Source organism: Sinocyclocheilus rhinocerous, unplaced genomic scaffold (assembly GCF_001515625.1).
Source record: "Sinocyclocheilus rhinocerous isolate Xijiao unplaced genomic scaffold, SAMN03320098_v1.1 scaffold587, whole genome shotgun sequence".
Lineage (NCBI taxonomy): Eukaryota > Metazoa > Chordata > Actinopteri > Cypriniformes > Cyprinidae > Sinocyclocheilus > Sinocyclocheilus rhinocerous.
Window position 1 is genome coordinate 556,905 of NW_015632478.1, and position 17,592 is coordinate 574,496.

A 17,592-nucleotide genomic window follows, 5' to 3' on the forward strand; every position below is an offset into this window, starting at 1 on the left:
CAATTGCTCCAGTCCCTGCTGCAGAGAAACACCCTCATAACAGGATATTACCCCCTCCATGCTTTACTAGGAATGGTGATATTTGGATTTCTGCCAGACATATCGTTTGGTGTTGAGGCCAAATAATTCAATTTTAGTCTCATCTGCCTCAGAATCTTCAAGGTGCGTTGTGTCAAAGCTCAGTCTTGACTCGTGACTGCTTGTGGCCTTTCTTGAGGAGTGTTTTTTTTCTTGAACCCTCCCATACAAGCCTCATCTGTGGAAAATTTGTGATGTTGTCACACGCACACAATGACCACTCTTTGTCATAAATTCCTGCATTCTTTTCATGCTGAGCTGATCAAAATGACCACAGCTGAACACAGTTGAAAGTCAAATGGCTTGGTGTGCCATTGAGAAGGTGATTAGCCTCATCTGAGTTTACAAGTCATTTTTAGTAGTGGGGTGATCATTTTTCCAACTCAGTGATTCTGGTTGTTTATTTATTTATTTATTTTTATGACATGATGGTGTTGTATCTTTTACTTGGATGTTATAAGTTGCACCGAGTAAATACAGCAAAAAACAAAAACTGTGTCCATCTTCATTTCAGGCTGCAAAGCAAAAAAAGTAATTATTTTAAAGGGGGGTGATTCTTTTCTATACCCACTGTGTCTGTGTGTAAAAGAGTATGGCTGCTGGAAAGTACCTGTAAAAGGTCTAGAGCATCAGAAGACTCATGACAATGTTCCAGAGGGCAAGCAATCAAATACTTTACATTCTACCTTTTATAGTCACTCTAGGTGCTTTCAGATGTACGTATTACAGTAGACTGACGATCAATAATGGATTCCTTCCACATCTCTTTTTAGTATTAGCTAATCTTTGCTAAATATGCTAAATATATAATGGCTCACAGAAGTGATTTGAGGCACAGAGCAATAACTATGTATTATTGTTTTAAACCCTTGAAAAACCTTAATTTGTCCTTCATTTTAATGCACACTGTGGGTTTCTATTGGTAACTTACACCAATGTTTGATCAACACAAAAAATCTGCCCGCATGAGGTAACTTTTAGTCCAATCCAATCCTCCGTCTACACTGCAAAAAATTATTTTCTATTTTTGTCTTGTTTTCCCATAAAAATATCTAAACATTATTAAATCAAGGTACATTTACTTGAGATGCTAAATGACCAAATTCTTGATTTCTGATATATGAAAAATATGAAAATTAAGTGAGTTTACACTAAAAGCAAGGAAAAATATAAAAAAATATATATATACCCCAATGACAATTCATTGCTGCATCCTATATTCAACATCCTGCTACTACTATACCGCTCAACTCTAATGATGTTAGACCACACGTATGGCACATTTAATAATTTCCAGACTTATCAATAATCTCATCACTACTTCTCATTGTGGCATAAGGGGCCTTTGTACCATATTTACACCAGCCCAGATGCCAAACTATCGAGTTGCAGGAATTTATTAAACACTCTTGACAGAATCTCAGTCATGATATTTATTTCCCATGATGCTCTTGTGTAATGTTTTCTGTTTAAAAGGTCAATAAGTCAGAAGAAGTTGAATCTCACACACACACACACAGCAATCTAAAATATCACATCCCCTCTGTGTGCAGTGGAGACTCTTGCTCTCCAGATACAACCGTGACCTCACAGCCCTTTCATTACGTGACTGATGAATGTTCATGAGAGTTTTTCCCTTTGTAGTGAGAGTATTAGATTGCCTTTGTAATTCAGCATTGGCAATGTCAGAGCACTTACAAACCAAGTGTCATACTCATCTCAACCTCAGAAACAAGTCTAAAAAAAAAAAAAACAATCAAATGCGTAAAAGGAAAAAAAAAATCAACAGCAACTAATCTCAAAGAAGAAAGCATTGAGCACACACTCCTATGTGCAGCAACCAAATCAATGTGTGTCATGTACAAAATGTGAGCTGCTTTAGATCTCACAGATCAAAATTTTTTCACAAATAACGTAAAAAACAGAACATGGCTTATTCCCAGACTCTCCCTTGCTGGTGTTGGTGTTGATAAAAGGACAACTGAGACCAGGTCTTATCATGCTGTTATGGCTAGGGATGGCTTTAGGAAGTTAAGCTTGTGATATGGCACTTAACCTCAGTTTGCTTGTGTAGACACTGGCATTAAATGTATCAGATGACAAAAATCCATCTATAGAGCAAGAGTCGTGCTCTCTGAGGCCCCTTTAGTGGGAACGTGACGCGAGGGGGAGAAAAGAGGGGGAAGTGGAGTTGAGCGACAAAGAACTCTTTTCACCTGCCATAGACGGCAGCAAAGGTTCCCACTGAGTCAGCGGAGACCCTTTAACTGATCTGTATCGACATCATCACCTGCTCCGGCAGACACCATCCGAGTGAGACCTCAACATCTAGAGCAGAATGTCATCTGTCCGTGAAAGTGCGCGTGGGAGTTTGTGTGCTTCTGCAAATCTGCACTACTTTGCTTGGAATGTCAATGGTCTGCATCTGCCAGTGAAAAGGTGTTTTATTATGTGGAGAAAATATTTGAATGGAATTCGATTAAGAATATTATGTGACCCAGATAAGCTAAAAATCCCAGTGTATGCATGTGTAATGGAAATGAGTAGTTCCTGACGCTGCTCAGGCGATTCCACCCACTAAGCTTAGCCATGGATCACTGCCCCATCACACACGTAAATACACATACAGCCATTCACCTACTAAATCCTCTACATCACACACAAACATGGAAACAACTAACCTTTTAAATATATAAAAATAAAACTACCAATACAGATGAAGAATAAACATACTTTTCGATGTCCGTAAAAGTGCAAAATGCATTTGGGAGACATTGAATAGATACACCAAGAGCAATCATATTAATACTCAGTAAAGCTCAAATTCTTGTAAAAACATCCAATTGAAGCAGAGACTTAAACAGCATAGTAAATGGCACAATGGCAGTATCACTTGCAAAAAAGTACCATGATTGTCCCATGTTTTTTGGACATGCTATCATAATACCATGGGAAACGTTTACATGCCTTCACGATAAATTACATCAAAAACTCATATGTTTTTTTTTTAATTAACAATTTTACTGTATCTATATAAATATATGTGTAGGATTCAATGCACACAAGTCCCACTAAAGCAAGGAATCCATTGCAGATACAGTACTTGTATCTTTGATTTAATGGGAAAAAAAACAATGTTAATTGGAGGCTATAAAATTGTCATTTTGGGTCCGAAATGAGTAGTTCCTGACGCTGCTCAGGCGATTCCACCCCCTAAGCTTAGCCATGGATCACTGCCCCATCACACACGTAAATACACATACAGCCATTCACCTACTAAATCCTCTACATCACACACAAACATGGAAACAACTAACCTTTTAAATATATAAAAATAAAACTACCAATACAGATGAAGAATAAACATACTTTTCGATGTCCGTAAAAGTGCAAAATGCATTTGGGAGACATTGAATAGATACACCAAGAGCAATCATATTAATACTCAGTAAAGCTCAAATTCTTGTAAAAACATCCAATTGAAGCAGAGACTTAAACAGCATAGTAAATGGCACAATGGCAGTATCACTTGCAAAAAAGTACCATGATTGTCCCATGTTTTTTGGACATGCTATCATAATACCATGGGAAACGTTTACATGCCTTCACGATAAATTACATCAAAAACTCATATGTTTTTTTTTTTATTAACAATTTTACTGTATCTATATAAATATATGTGTAGGATTCAATGCACACAAGTCCCACTAAAGCAAGGAATCCATTGCAGATACAGTACTTGTATCTTTGATTTAATGGGAAAAAAAACAATGTTAATTGGAGGCTTTTTCAGGATTCTTTGATGAATAGAATGTTCAAAAGAACAGCATAGATTTGCTATAAAAATCTTTTGTAACATTATAAAAGTTTTACTGGAAATAATTTTACTGACCCCCAAACTTTTGAACTGACAGCTTTTGAAATAAGTCTTTTGTAACGCATTCAGTTTAACGTTTCTAATCGAGTCTCTTGCCTACTGCCATTTGTAAATATTGCAAAGCTCCAGATGCCACTGGTATATGAATATGTTGAATCTACCACATTATGTTTTTGTAAGTGATAACAGACACTAAGAATGAAGACAACAAAGACCCCACTCACCCTGCGGGACAGACACAGCCAGGCATGCACGGCTCATGAGTGGAGCAGGTGAGGTTGAGCAAATACGACTCACAGGTCTGTTCACAGGCTAAACCTTTATTGGCCGAGTGGCCGTCTGCTCGGTTCCCACAGTCCTCATAAAACTGCCCTGGTGGGCACATGGTATCTGAGAGAGGAGAGAAGGAGAACATACACTGAACTCCAGCACTGTAGATATGCAAATTCTAACAAACTGCAAACACTACAGACATTCAAAGAGTTTCACATGGATAAATAACATCAAGATGCTGAAATACAACACTCACCAATAACTGAGCTCTGGGAAACAAGTTTTCCATCTTGGCAAATTCTGTTGAGGTAAAAAAAAAAGAAAAGATTTTAACTTACGTGAGGCATAGAGTCTATTGTACTGGGCTGCTGTGATATATATAGATAAAACATTATTTCTTTACAAAACACTAGTTGTAATTGGGAATGTGAAATAATGGAGAGTTTGACAGTGTGGTGATGTTTAATATGAGAGAAAAAGACAATCTTACTGTACACCTGATGATGTCATGACCACATCTCCAGGAGAATAGTCAGCACCAAGAAAACTACATGGACATTCACTCCTGTACCAAAAAATGTTTGACTCAGAATCAATATATTATGTCATATCCAAGGAGAAAAAATCTAACTCCTTTTTTATTCTAGTAACACAATGTACTAACCTAACACTGAAAGCCACAATGCTGTATAACACATCTCAGCCAATCAAAAGACATTTAATGTTTAATGTACAGTGGTAAGGAGTGAGGATGACCATAGTCATGATTCAGCTCACGTGACCTATGAGACAATAAAATCTCTCTGAGCAGTTTAAGAGAGTTGAACTAGTACAGTAGTTGGGTTAGAGGTGAGAGACTGCAGGCCACAGTGCAGCGGTTGAGTCTGTAGTAGAGTCTATCACGTCTTTGACTTTCTCTCAGCCTCTGCCAGTGTGAGTGCTGTAACTCTAGCACATGCGGAATATGTGGCAGTGGGACACAGGACATTTAAGGGAAGTGAACCCATGTGAGGGTGAGGAGGCTAAAAGCGTTATACAACACCTGAGGTTGTCAGATCCATAACATTTTACAGCCTGCTTGAACGAGGACTGCAAATAACTTCACTCTCACACACACTAAATAACTCAATCTAGGTCAAAGCCACAGAGCTAGTGTTTAAATAATTAGAAGGGTGTTGATTTTGCATTAATTATTTTTTTATAATTTCACAAGTTAAAGTGCTGGAGGGAAGCTGTTTAAAAACCATTGTGTGATTGACAGAATTAGATGAATATGATCCTCATGCGATTTGGAACTACATTCGGTTCTAAATATGCAGCAAATATAATGGATAAAAACTGTTTTAACAGTTGTTAAGGCACAATTCATTACAAATTAACATTCTGTCATTATTTAATCACCCTTATGTTGTTCCAACTCCAAAGAAGAATTCTGAAGCAGTGTGTAGTGACTACGTCTGCCAAGCTCCAAAAAAGCACTATAAAGCACCATAAAGCAGTCCATATGACTATTTTTTTACTTTTACCGTGGCACGCAGGTGTGTGTATGCATGTTGAAGTATGTTCCTTCCGGGCACACGCAACCCTCCTCACACTCATCTCCACACAGCTGAGGGAGAGACAGAAACAGGCAGCGACGCTGACATGACGACACACAGACTCCATACTCCATAGTAGATGGACACGTGATGGCTGCAAAAACATTCCAAACAGGCCACACGCATATAAATTCTAATCTCATACACAATAAAGATGTCAGTACACTAGTTGATTATCAAGGTATGTACTCAAAAGTCTGGGGTAAGTAAGGTTTCTCTTTCTTCTTTCTTTCTTTTTTTAAACAAATGTAAACTTTTTCAGCAATTGATCAAAAGTCACAGTAAAGATTTTTACATTGTTACAAAAGATTTCTATTTCAAATAGATCCTGTTTTTTTCTTTTTACTTTGTATTCACCAAAAAATCAAGAAAAGAACATATCACAATTTCCACAAAAAAGTATAATCAGTGTTTTCACCACTGTTTCTTGAGCACTAAATCAACATATTAGAATGATTTCTGAAGGATCGTGTGACACTGAAGACTGGACAATTCAGCTTTGCCATCACAGGAATAAAAAAAAAAAAAACATTTTAAAATACATTAAAATACAAAACAATATTTCACAATATTAGTTATTTCACAATATTTTGATCAAATAAATGCAAAACCTAGTGAGATGACATGATATGACACTTCTTAAAAACATTTGAAAAAATCTTACTGACCCCAAACTTTGGAATGATAGTGAATACATGAGTAAGTGTTAGACTGACCACACTCAGGCAGGTGTGAGCGGAACTCAATGATGACACCGTGTCTCCTGCAGGTGCGGGCATAGTGAGCGAGGATGGAGCAAAGGCACGGCGCTCCACATTTGCAGACATCTGCACGACACTGGAGCTGGAAACCCACTGGACTCACATACTCATGACAGGCAGAAAACACCTCTTGCATCAGCACATCACACTTCTCCACTGCATAAGTGGCTGAAATTACACAAACAGTCATTCAAGCCATACAGACAAAAAAATGTATTAATTAAAAACAAAACCTAAAGTTTAAAAAGGCGCTAGGTTTTGCATAATAAGGTGAACATGTCACCTGCTTGCTGGTGTGTGTCACAAGGGTCAAGCTGGGGTAAGATGGGCCGCGGTACGCATGCTGAAGACACACGCCATGCATTTCCAAACAAGTATGGTGTGCTTTCAATCATGCCAGAGGGTGCACTAAAGTAACACATCAAAAACGAAAAGTTGGATAATAAGTTGAATATTAGCAAAAACAGATATCAAGGAGAAAGAAAGCAGGAAGTAAAGTGAAACCCACAGGAAGTCATCCTGAATGTTGCCGTTAAAGGTTCCGCAGAGGCCCACAGTATCATCTCTCCACTGCTTCTCCAACTGCAGGTACAGCCTGAACTCCCTCCAGTTATACTGCAGCCGCAGACCCTGCGATGACTTCACCTGAACAAACATGGATGACAGCTCCTGGATCTGCAACACATCTGAGAAGACATCACTATATTAAACACATGAAGGACTATGAATAACAGATGCACATTTTAAACTTTTTGTGTATCGTTCCATATTTTTATTGCGTATAGTTCACCCAAAGATGAAAATTCTTTCGTCATTTATTCATCCTCATGTTGTTCCAAAACTTTAAGACTTTCTTTCTACTGCTAAACATAAAAGAACATATTCTGAAGAATGCTGGTAATGAAACAATTTTGGTTACCACTGACTTTCATTGTATGGACAAAAAAACAATAAGACATTTCTTAAAATATCTTCTTTATGTTCCACAAAAGAAAGAAAGTCATACAGGTCTGGAACGACATGAGAGTGAGTAAATGATGACAACATTCTTGTGTGAACTCTTTAAAGAACTTGCTTTAAAAGTAAAACACAAAACTAGGTATTATGGATGGACATCAGTGTGTTGGATATGAGTCTGTATGTAATCAGTATTGTATGCCGATTCAGTTGAGGAACACATTCAAGGTAATAGAACAAAACACAAAACACAAAAATATACCATATTAATCTACTAATATAAGAGTATGTGGCAGTACACTCTCAGAAGAAAAGATATAGAAGCTGTCACTGGGACAGTACCCATTCAAAAGGTACTAAATTGCACCTTTTAAGTACTAAAATGTACCATTCAGGTGCTAATGTGTACCTGTAAGGTACTAATATGCACCCTATAGGGATAAATAAGGCAAAATGGTGGACCTATTGAAAAGGTACTGCCCCAGTGACAGCAATTGTACCTTTTTTTTCTAAAAGTATAGTGTACCATGGTAAAGGGGTGGCATCACATGTTAATATTAAGGCATTTTAAAATATACCATGGTACTAAAATTCATGTACCTTGGTATTAAAATGGTCCAAGGTGCTTTCAACAATTTCAAAGTCTAAAAACCCATGGTAGTACTTTTTGGTTCATTTTTGCAGTTGTTATAGTACATTTCCATGCCAACATCTCATTCCAGATCAGCTGTAGTACATTACCATCTGAATACGGCAGTGAGATCCTGAACTGGCTGGCCAGAAAAACCTCTCCACTATGGCTCATTGTGATCTCAGTATGTGGATCCTCGTCAACCATCAGGTTGACTGACTGAATACAAGCACCATCCAGATTCTGCAGACATAACAAAGCAGAACAAAATCAGAGAGTCAGAACGTCCCATACCAGCACACATAATATCAGCAGCTATAGAACTACTGCATGGAAAACAATGGATGAATGTCTGCACAGGGACACAAACTTATCTGTTCATCTGATTCAATTTTGACTAATTCAGTAATCATGTCGTTTAGGAATTAAGCATTTATGCTTGTGAAAGTGTTACTGAGAGCTGTTCACAGGAGATAAACCACTCGGTCTCTGAATTGTTCCATTCAAGGAAATGATGGACGCTACCAACAGGTGCCTATGTGAGGATCTTTCACCAGTCGCTTTACTGAAATACATCTCTCACTCTCTCTTCTCTCTCTCTCTATCAGCAACTACAAAGTCTCTGTCTGGCTCTGTCATTCAGAGGCTCAGATAAGCAGAATAGCTTGTTCAGAGTCCAGACAGTGACACTATACACCAGACTGATCTCCGTGTGTTGAGTTTTAGCATCAGCAGGTCTGGGCTTCAGGAAAGGAAGGCTTTGAGGGAGAGAATCTCTTCATGTTTTGTATCGTTTCATGTTTTATCTGTCAAAGCTAAGCAGGGTCTAATCACGGTACAAGCGCATCTAGGACTTGGTTTCATCTCAGCCCAAAAAATTTAACTTTAGCCAAAAGAAAGGCTGTGCAATTATTTGTGCCTAATCTAGAGATTAATTGAACTAAAATACTAATAAGTCTAGTTACTCTAACTGCTAATAAGCCAATAGCTTGACTAATCACTCAAATCTAGAAGCTGCAATCTTAAGTCTGTCTACTGAAGCTGTGTTCCAGCTCCCAGATTACTCTTTAGATCACTACACTAGAGCAATTCTGGAACGTGATGAATAAAGCTTTGGCATGCTACATCTGGCATGCCTTAAGTCTTTTCTCTGTCGTGTGCTAATACTCAAGGTTTGTGTTGGTGCGGATGGCATGAAAGTGCACAGGGACTTACGGCTCCACAGGGTGCATTCTGAATGGTCACAGTGAACTTGCCCGAGTTTCTGCTCTTGGCTAAAACGTACTGGCACGTAGCAGGAAATGTATAAACGCGGCCATCAAACGACTGGAAGAACATATCTCCTGTCACAGAGCACTCCCCTGTAGAAAAAAAAAAGAGTACATCCCTGTCCAAAAGTTTGGGGTCTGAAAGATTTTTTAATCTTCTTAAAAATACAATAAAAACTGTAATATTACAGTACAATATTACAGTACAATTTAATATGCGTTAAATTACAAGCACTATATGAGGACTGGAGAATTTGATTTGTTATGTTTGACTAAATAAATTAAATCTATGCAATCAAAAGATAATAAAATTGAAATAAGATACAGTTGGTATCAGTGAAATGTGGTTTAGAAGGAGGAGAATGAATGAAATGTGGAAACAATTAAAATAGGCATCATGAGGGCATACAGTAAATATGAAAAAAGTTAAATAAAAACAGATAAACACCTGGACAGCTGTGCTCAGTGCAGTTCCATATGCCCCCAACACATGTGCTGAGACAAGAACAAAAATAGATACATACATTCAGTACCACCCAAACACAGGTTTCAATGCTTCTTCATTCAACCAAGTATGCAGTGCATAAGATAATATAGTGTCTGACCAGTTGTTGCAGTCTTCTTGTATGACATGTTCAGAGGGGTACAGCATGCCGTGGTGCTCACAGGGACACTCTGATGCCTTAACACACACCCCATTCTCGTAGATCAAATCTAGAGAAAGTCAAATTATTTCATTATCTTCAAACATTCACAAATGAACACACATATAAAGCTTGTGATTAGTTCATTTAGTATTATGTTACTACCATCAGAGCAGTAGCAGCCATCCAAACACTGCAGCTTGCTGTCTATACACATGTGTTCGATCTTGCAGTGCATGGGACAGCAGGTAATACACTCTCTGAAAAGGAGCTCACCGGGGCAATCTACACCTACAGCCAAGAACAACAGATACTCTCACAATATGCATCTCACAGCAAAAAATAAAATAGTTTTTAACACTTAAATGGCCAAACTGCAAAAGCACTTAAATATTTGACAATGATAAATTGTACAACTTGAATATCTACAGGAAAAAATAAAGTAATAAGGCACTCGAGATTACTCGAGTGCGTTACAGCGATTTTACATCTTAGTTTCATGCCTAACAGCTGTGGCAAAATTACTGTAATGCATGACCTAATTGCTTTTACAAAATGCAGGCAATAGCAATATTTCAATACATTGTTACCAATATTCCATGAACTGTTAATTTTTTTTATTTACACCACTTTTCAAAAGTTTGAATAAGTACGTTTTTTTTTAAAGAAAGAAATTAATACTTTTATTTGCAAGGACATATAAATTGATTGTGACAGTAAAGATGTTTATTATTGTTACAAAACATTTCTATTTCAAATAAATGACGTTCTTTTGAACTTTCTATTCATTAAAGGATAGTGAAAGAAAAATATATATTAGGCAGCACAACTGTTTTCAAAATGTATAATAATAATAAATGTTACTTGAGCACCAATCCAGTGAAAACTGGAATAATGGCTGGTAAAAATTTCAGCTTTGCCATCACAGGAATGAATTACAATATAAAAAATATATTAATGTATTATTAATATAAAATGATTAAATTATAGATATATTCATGTGAGATACTTAATTAAAAAAATAAATCTTCCCGACCACAAATTTTTTAACCATAGTTTAGAATAAACAATTCTCACACCAGAATAACCTATTCTTGGTGCAAACAATTTTTACACTGATTTTTCACTAAGATCAACTTTAGACTGTTTAAAGTTGTCAAATGATGCAGCAACCTCCACATAAATATAGGTTTAGTCATTCAGAAAAACATCTGACTTTAGAATTTAGAATTAAGAAATATATGTTTTACAATATTACCAGTACATTTATACAACTATACAAAATATACTCAAATATCACAAACAATTGTGTATTTGCAATGTAACCTACTGCAAACAGGAAAGTGTGCTCTCCAGTTATGCAGCGCATGTCCAGCATGGGCACATGCTCTGGCATACTCTGTGAAAACCTGGCACACGACATCACCATTGGGACCAGACCTGCACCAGGTGAAAAAAGTATATGCATACAAGAGTAATATAGTGCAATAACATCAACAGCATAAGTATGTTTAGGATAACACTTTGGAAAGTAATGTCAGTAGCTTTGCAATGTACAGGTAGGTTTATAGCTTTCCAGTAGGTGTGGTAATGTCAGTAGCTCAGTGTTGTGTCAGTACTTACAGGCAGAGGTCATTGGAGCAACTGGCCATGTATGAATATGGACTGACAAATTCATGGCAAGACTGGAACGGTTCCTTCAGTAGGGTGGCACAAACTTCCTCCACTTTCTGCAGTGAAGAACCAGAGTCCTTATTCAGCAGGTGTATAGTGGGTGTAGATGTGAATATGAGTCAGGTTGGTCTGAGACAAGAATATACAGCATGTGTGTGTGTGTGGTTGTGTGTGTGTGTGTGTGTGTGTGTGTGTGTGTGAGTGTGTGTGTGTGTGTGTGTGTGTGTGAGTGTGTGCGTGCGTGTGTGAGTGCAGTACCAATAAGACACGAGGATCCTGCGTGGCACATGGCGAGGGGTAAAGAGAGGGAACAACAGGACATCTGCCCAGCTGTGGCTCCTCCTCTGCCCAGCTGTTTCCAAACATAGCCAAATCCTGTGTGAAAACACCTGTAGAAAATAGCGATAAATGCATTTGAGTGATGCATAATGTGTTCATGTGCTTTTTCAATCAACATCAAGATTTTCAAATGTACACTGAAAAAAAATGGTGTAAAAACAATTTTCACAGAAATTGCTAGAGCATTTCACAATTACAAAGCAAAAGACATTAACACACTGAAGTAAATGTGAAATTTTGAAGTAGAAAACAAAATTTTCCGATTTTTCGGAATTTTTTTGGGAATTTTCTTGTAAAACATATTTCAATAATCTTTGTTTTATTTTTATTTTGTTTTAACTTTGGAAAAAAACTGATCCTGTGGTGTGACAAATGCTTTTTTAAAAAGTAAAAACCATTCTCAAAAACTGTACACATAATAATTATGAAAGAATGTATAATTATGCATATAATTTTTTAATAGCTTTAGATGCAGCAGTTGTGTTTCACCACAGTTGACATTCCAACTTCCTATAATTTTCATGTCAGTTACCCTAAGCTTCATCAGCACATTGTCTGACTTGAAGCAAATTATGTGAAAGAGTAAAGAACTAATTTGTTAATAAACAAAATGTTCTGTACTAACTGTACAATCACTGTCATTTTAAATTTCTTACTGTTCAAATAATTTACTATTTTTCTATATTGCCAAATAAAATCTACAATTTCTAATCTTGATTTAATCTTGCTGATGTTGTCCCTTTCCATCATACAGTTTTATTTTTAAATGCCACAATCTGTAACAAATTGAGTAAAACTTGCCATAGCTGGTCTTCAAGTCATCCTGAGTGTCAGCATTGAAATTGCCACATAGTCCACAGGTGTGTCCTACAAACTCAGGACTCATCTTGATGTACACAGAGCCAGTGAGCCCCTGCCAGGCCAGCGTGAAACCCTGTGGCTGAGACACTACAATGTAGTCAGAGATTCGCTCCAGCTCAACATCATGGATGTGATGGGGCAGCTGTACACTACAGAGAGAGGAAGTTTAGTTAGAACTACACTCACACATAAATCATTGAACAGATTCTTTAAAAGAATGACTGAGATAGCGTGCAGGTCAGGTTGAGGTTAAAGGCACAATATGTAATTTTCGCCGCTAGAAATCAAAATAAACAAAGAGACAAAGGCGTAGTTTGATGACGCCGTGACTGAGTGTGGAATCATGGGAGTTGTCGTCTTCATCCTCACAGCCGATGTAATCAGACGGGACTCAGGCAGAAATCATGTTCATGGATGAGCTAATGATTTATTAACGTAGTAGAATGAAGCAGGGTGAGGCTGAAAGCCGTCGAAGCGAAACGAGGCCACTGAACGAGCGTGACACACGGCTCGAAAGCAGCGGAGCTTTTATTATGTATTTCTCTGGATTTAAACATTCTTCGAAACATTTGGGATAATGGAAGTACACAAGTCAGCAAAATATATAACACTGTTCTAGTGGTTTTTGGATATTTTAATAAAAAAATCTTACATATTGTGCCTTTAAGTGACAGAGGGTATGGTTGAATGTGAATGTTCATTACCTTTGACCCTTGAAAGTAACACTGAATTTCTGTAACCTAATCTCCCCCTCCCACGGCAGGAAGAGGCTGATTGAACGAGTGCAGGAGTATGGGAAAGAACTGCATTCTGGGTCATTATGCACCTGCAGATAAATAATTAGCAATTAAGCATGATATAAGAATCTTTCCATATTAAGAAGTGAAAAAAAAAGACCTAAAACAAAGCTAAATTTGAAGCTAAAAAGAATTCCAATGCTAAAATAGAACGGAAGTAAACCACATTATCACTAAAATAAAGTGTCCGCAAGTGTGTGCAGCTCTTAAGATGCTTCCTCTCCACCATCAAAGAGTGGAGTCGTCTTATCCAGAGCAGCCGGGCCAATCCTGCTTAAGTTCTGCATTACTGTCGGCCATCCTTTCAATTCATTGATAAATTATATTGGCACTTAAGCTAATGGCCTAAAGAAACTCCTGGCTGAGTTCGCTCACCTCCTCTGGATTCCCATCAGTGAGTCTGAGAGAACAAAGCCAATTCTGTTTTGGCCCTGGCCGTAATTACTGTATTAAACTGTAATGGGAATAAATGACCATAATAATGAGATCACTTTCTCTATGAATGCCAATAAATATTTTCCTCAGGCAAGAGCTGTGCAGTACGCACACACTTATGGCATCTCTGATGCAAAGCAGAGAACATTAGCCTGCTTAAACAAATGTAGGGATTTCTAAATATGAACGGACACTGATATCAGCCATCACGAGGTTTGCTAATCACCCAGCACATGAGTCCAATATTCTGGGCCGATTTCCTGTCAGCCTTGTCTCATCTACTCAGAGGAGTGATGACGAACAAACCACATCTAAAGCTAATACACTCTCAGAAAAAAAGGTACAAAAGCTGTCAATGGGTCGGTACCGTTTCAAAAGATATACCTTTGTACCTTATTTACCCCTAAAGAGTGTGTATTAGTACCTCAAAGGTACATCTTAGTACCTAAAGTGTACATACTGTATTAGTACCTAAATAATTTAATACATTTTGAAAAGGTGCTGCCCCAGACACAGCGTGTAGCTGAATACAGTCAGGTGGCAACAAATCACTATTTGGTAAAGGACATATCTTCTGGTAAATAGTTATAGGTGGTTATGTGGTAGATAGACACTGATGAAGGTTTCTAAGCTGAAATACAATAAAGCACCCTTCACCACAAGTTTTGCTGGATCCCTCTTTTCATTGTTGCTGAATGGTTATAGGTGACCTACCACTATGAACTGGAGTATAGAGTGAAATTCCAAAAGTATAGTGTAGTAAATATTGATTATTATTATTATTATTATTATTATACAGAAAATGATTAAAAATAAAGTGAAATAAATATTATTTTATAAACATTATAAGAGATCACCTGTATATGTACACTTGACCGAGTGCTGTCTTCGCAGTCTCTCAGTAATGTGTAGCTGCATTTTCCAGGGAAGTAGTAATAAAGTCCATCAAAGGTTTCATAGTTGTATTGTCCCCACGAGCGGCACGTCATCTCTCGCTCAAAGCCTAGGTTGGGGACTGAAACATTTTATCCATTATTTGTCATGCCAAAACTAATCTCAAATTAGTAATCTCAATAATGAATAATCTCAAAATGAGATTAAATTGTATGATCCGCAGTACAGTACCTGTCTGGCAGTGTGTTCCAGTGGCCTGGTATAAAGTGCAGTTACAGGAGTCTAGATGGACACACCTACCCCCATTCAGACAAGAAGATGTACACTCACCTGTATGGCACAAATAAAGCACATTAAAAAGTGTGTGTTTCAGTGCATTTAAGCGTGTGTAAGGTATCTGGTAGCTGAAATGGTCATTGAAGCATTAAGATGAATCCCGCTCTTGTGTGTAATGATGACACTCATCAGCCTGCTGAACAGATGTCTAGTGAAAGAGGGGGCAGTCCCTTTCTCACATTTCAAATGAGCATAACTCTTATTACTTGCAGTTTATCTTTACAAGAATTAGGTTTATGCATCACAAACTTGCACACACAGTAATTATTAATATGTTATAATAGCTTATAATATCTTACTAAATGCAATGCACAAATAAAAGTAGTATCATACTTCTTGTACACACACATCAACAAACAGTTCCTTACAGATTAACCCCTAATCATATGTGCAGGTGTCAACAACAAGACATGCAAGCAAAAAAGAAACAAAAAAACACATAGAGCATCGTTCAACAGGGGGAACGTGCACAAAGAACCAAAACATACACAAAGAGAGCACTGGGCCTCCTAAACTATTGTAACATTCTGCTCAGTTCTTACCGATGGCTCTGCGGGGTGATGGCTTCTGTGCTTCTGTTTGTTCTGTTGATGATGTGTTGCTCTCTAAGGACCTCTTTAAAGGGAAAAAATATATAAAAATTCAGTTCACACATAGTTTGTTGGTAGTCCAGGCAGTTTGTCAATTAGCCTACTGAAATAATTTGTGACAACCAAAGCTGAAGTTCAACTAAATATTCATTCCACATTCAAATGTATTACAAATGCATTAAGTACAATTAAAATGTAATGTGCATGACTCATTAAAAATGATTACTGAAATGTTCATAAAAATATGTAAGCACATTAATGTTATAATATGCATTCAATGCCTTTTTTTTTTTACAATATGTAACAGGGGGCCCCTGGTCTGTAGCGCTATCCACCAAGGGGTCTTTGGCTTGGAAAGACCCCTGTATTAGGGTCTGTTGACACTAAGGAAGGATAACTATGAAGATTTCCACAACGATGTCTATATTAGCGTCCACACCAGCGGACTATACGTTCTGTTTATTACAAGTGCGAATTGACTTCTGCCGCTTTAGCAGGAAAGATGCTGATTGGCTGTCAATGTTTTTATCGTTCATCTGCAGTGGGAAGAAAAAACGTTTTGAAATTGATTCTAACGACATCGTTCCTATGTGCCGTTATCGTTATAGATGTGGCGTGGACTCGGCTATCCTTTTAAATTTAGAACGATTTTTAAAACTATATCGATATCGGACTTGGTGTGAACGGGCCTTAAGACTGAAAGAATACATTGAATTGTCAGCAAAGAGACATAGGCTAACTGAAAGTTTGAGATTAAATACAAGGGCAGTGAGAATTTTGTGTTACAAGCTAGGCCTATGTAATTATGACTGTTGACAAATTAAGCTTAGGTGAAAAATACAAAGTCTATCCTTCAACTAGCCTACTTTAATTTGTTCTCATATATCGGATTAATTAAGACCTCCTAGAACTAATTTATCCGGAGACCCAGAAGCAAGACGCCACAGGGCAAATCTGAAATTCCAATCAAAGTCTTAATCTAATAAATCATTGTTCACTTGTAGGCCTACAGAACCTGGAAGCATGTGCTGCGCAAAGCATGGATAAGAGTTATTACCGCAGGAGAGCGATTAGCGATTCACTTCACTTCAGAACTAAATCATTTTCTTATCTGACTGAAACCGTCTCTATTCTGCCCGCTTTTCCCCATCACACCTGATATCTGAGAATTCAATAATTCTATATAGCTTACAAGGCTGCAAGGGAGATGTATTCTGACATAATGAACGAGGCCAGTGTGTCTCCGTGAATAGCGGCTCTGGGGAACTGCCGCTCCAGTTTTACCAATCCTGAGCGCCCGGCGGACATCTGAAACCGCTTTGCTGCCTCCGAAATGACGGCTTTTGTCCCAAAGAGCTCGACAAAGCCAGCACTAGGGGATGTGTTTTCAGTGTGCGAATTAAACAATGAATTTCAGGGGGGTCAACTTCTTTTAAAAGAAAATTCGCAAGGAATTTCTCAGGGCGCAATCTGTCGCGTTCACCTGTTTTTGTGCGCCCCTGACACAATTAACCAAATGCCCAAGGGTGTAACGTTGGTTTGAGAAGTGGGGGGGGACACAAAATGGGGGAAAATGTTT

General features: G+C 37.7%; 1 protein-coding gene across 1 annotated transcript in view; it reads right to left on the reverse strand.

Annotated features, from left to right (window-relative positions):
* LOC107742581 (otogelin-like) overlaps positions 1 to 16,594 on the reverse strand; it is a 34,386-nt gene extending 17,792 nt beyond the window's left edge. Inside the window, exons 1-21 of the mRNA XM_016555620.1 lie at positions 16,590 to 16,594; positions 15,966 to 16,036; positions 15,319 to 15,417; positions 15,051 to 15,208; positions 13,666 to 13,787; positions 12,902 to 13,110; positions 12,020 to 12,150; positions 11,711 to 11,817; positions 11,418 to 11,527; positions 10,253 to 10,378; positions 10,049 to 10,157; positions 9,892 to 9,938; positions 9,391 to 9,536; positions 8,286 to 8,418; positions 7,096 to 7,273; positions 6,871 to 6,995; positions 6,543 to 6,755; positions 5,755 to 5,920; positions 4,719 to 4,793; positions 4,485 to 4,528; positions 4,180 to 4,345 (exon numbers count right to left, since the gene is read on the reverse strand). Of these exons, the coding sequence (XP_016411106.1) occupies positions 4,180 to 4,345; positions 4,485 to 4,528; positions 4,719 to 4,793; positions 5,755 to 5,920; positions 6,543 to 6,755; positions 6,871 to 6,995; positions 7,096 to 7,273; positions 8,286 to 8,418; positions 9,391 to 9,536; positions 9,892 to 9,938; positions 10,049 to 10,157; positions 10,253 to 10,378; positions 11,418 to 11,527; positions 11,711 to 11,817; positions 12,020 to 12,150; positions 12,902 to 13,110; positions 13,666 to 13,787; positions 15,051 to 15,208; positions 15,319 to 15,417; positions 15,966 to 16,036; positions 16,590 to 16,594 (2,540 nt within the window). The remainder of the gene's footprint in view (positions 1 to 4,179; positions 4,346 to 4,484; positions 4,529 to 4,718; positions 4,794 to 5,754; positions 5,921 to 6,542; positions 6,756 to 6,870; positions 6,996 to 7,095; positions 7,274 to 8,285; positions 8,419 to 9,390; positions 9,537 to 9,891; positions 9,939 to 10,048; positions 10,158 to 10,252; positions 10,379 to 11,417; positions 11,528 to 11,710; positions 11,818 to 12,019; positions 12,151 to 12,901; positions 13,111 to 13,665; positions 13,788 to 15,050; positions 15,209 to 15,318; positions 15,418 to 15,965; positions 16,037 to 16,589) is intronic.
* Positions 16,595 to 17,592: the final 998 nt, after the last annotated feature.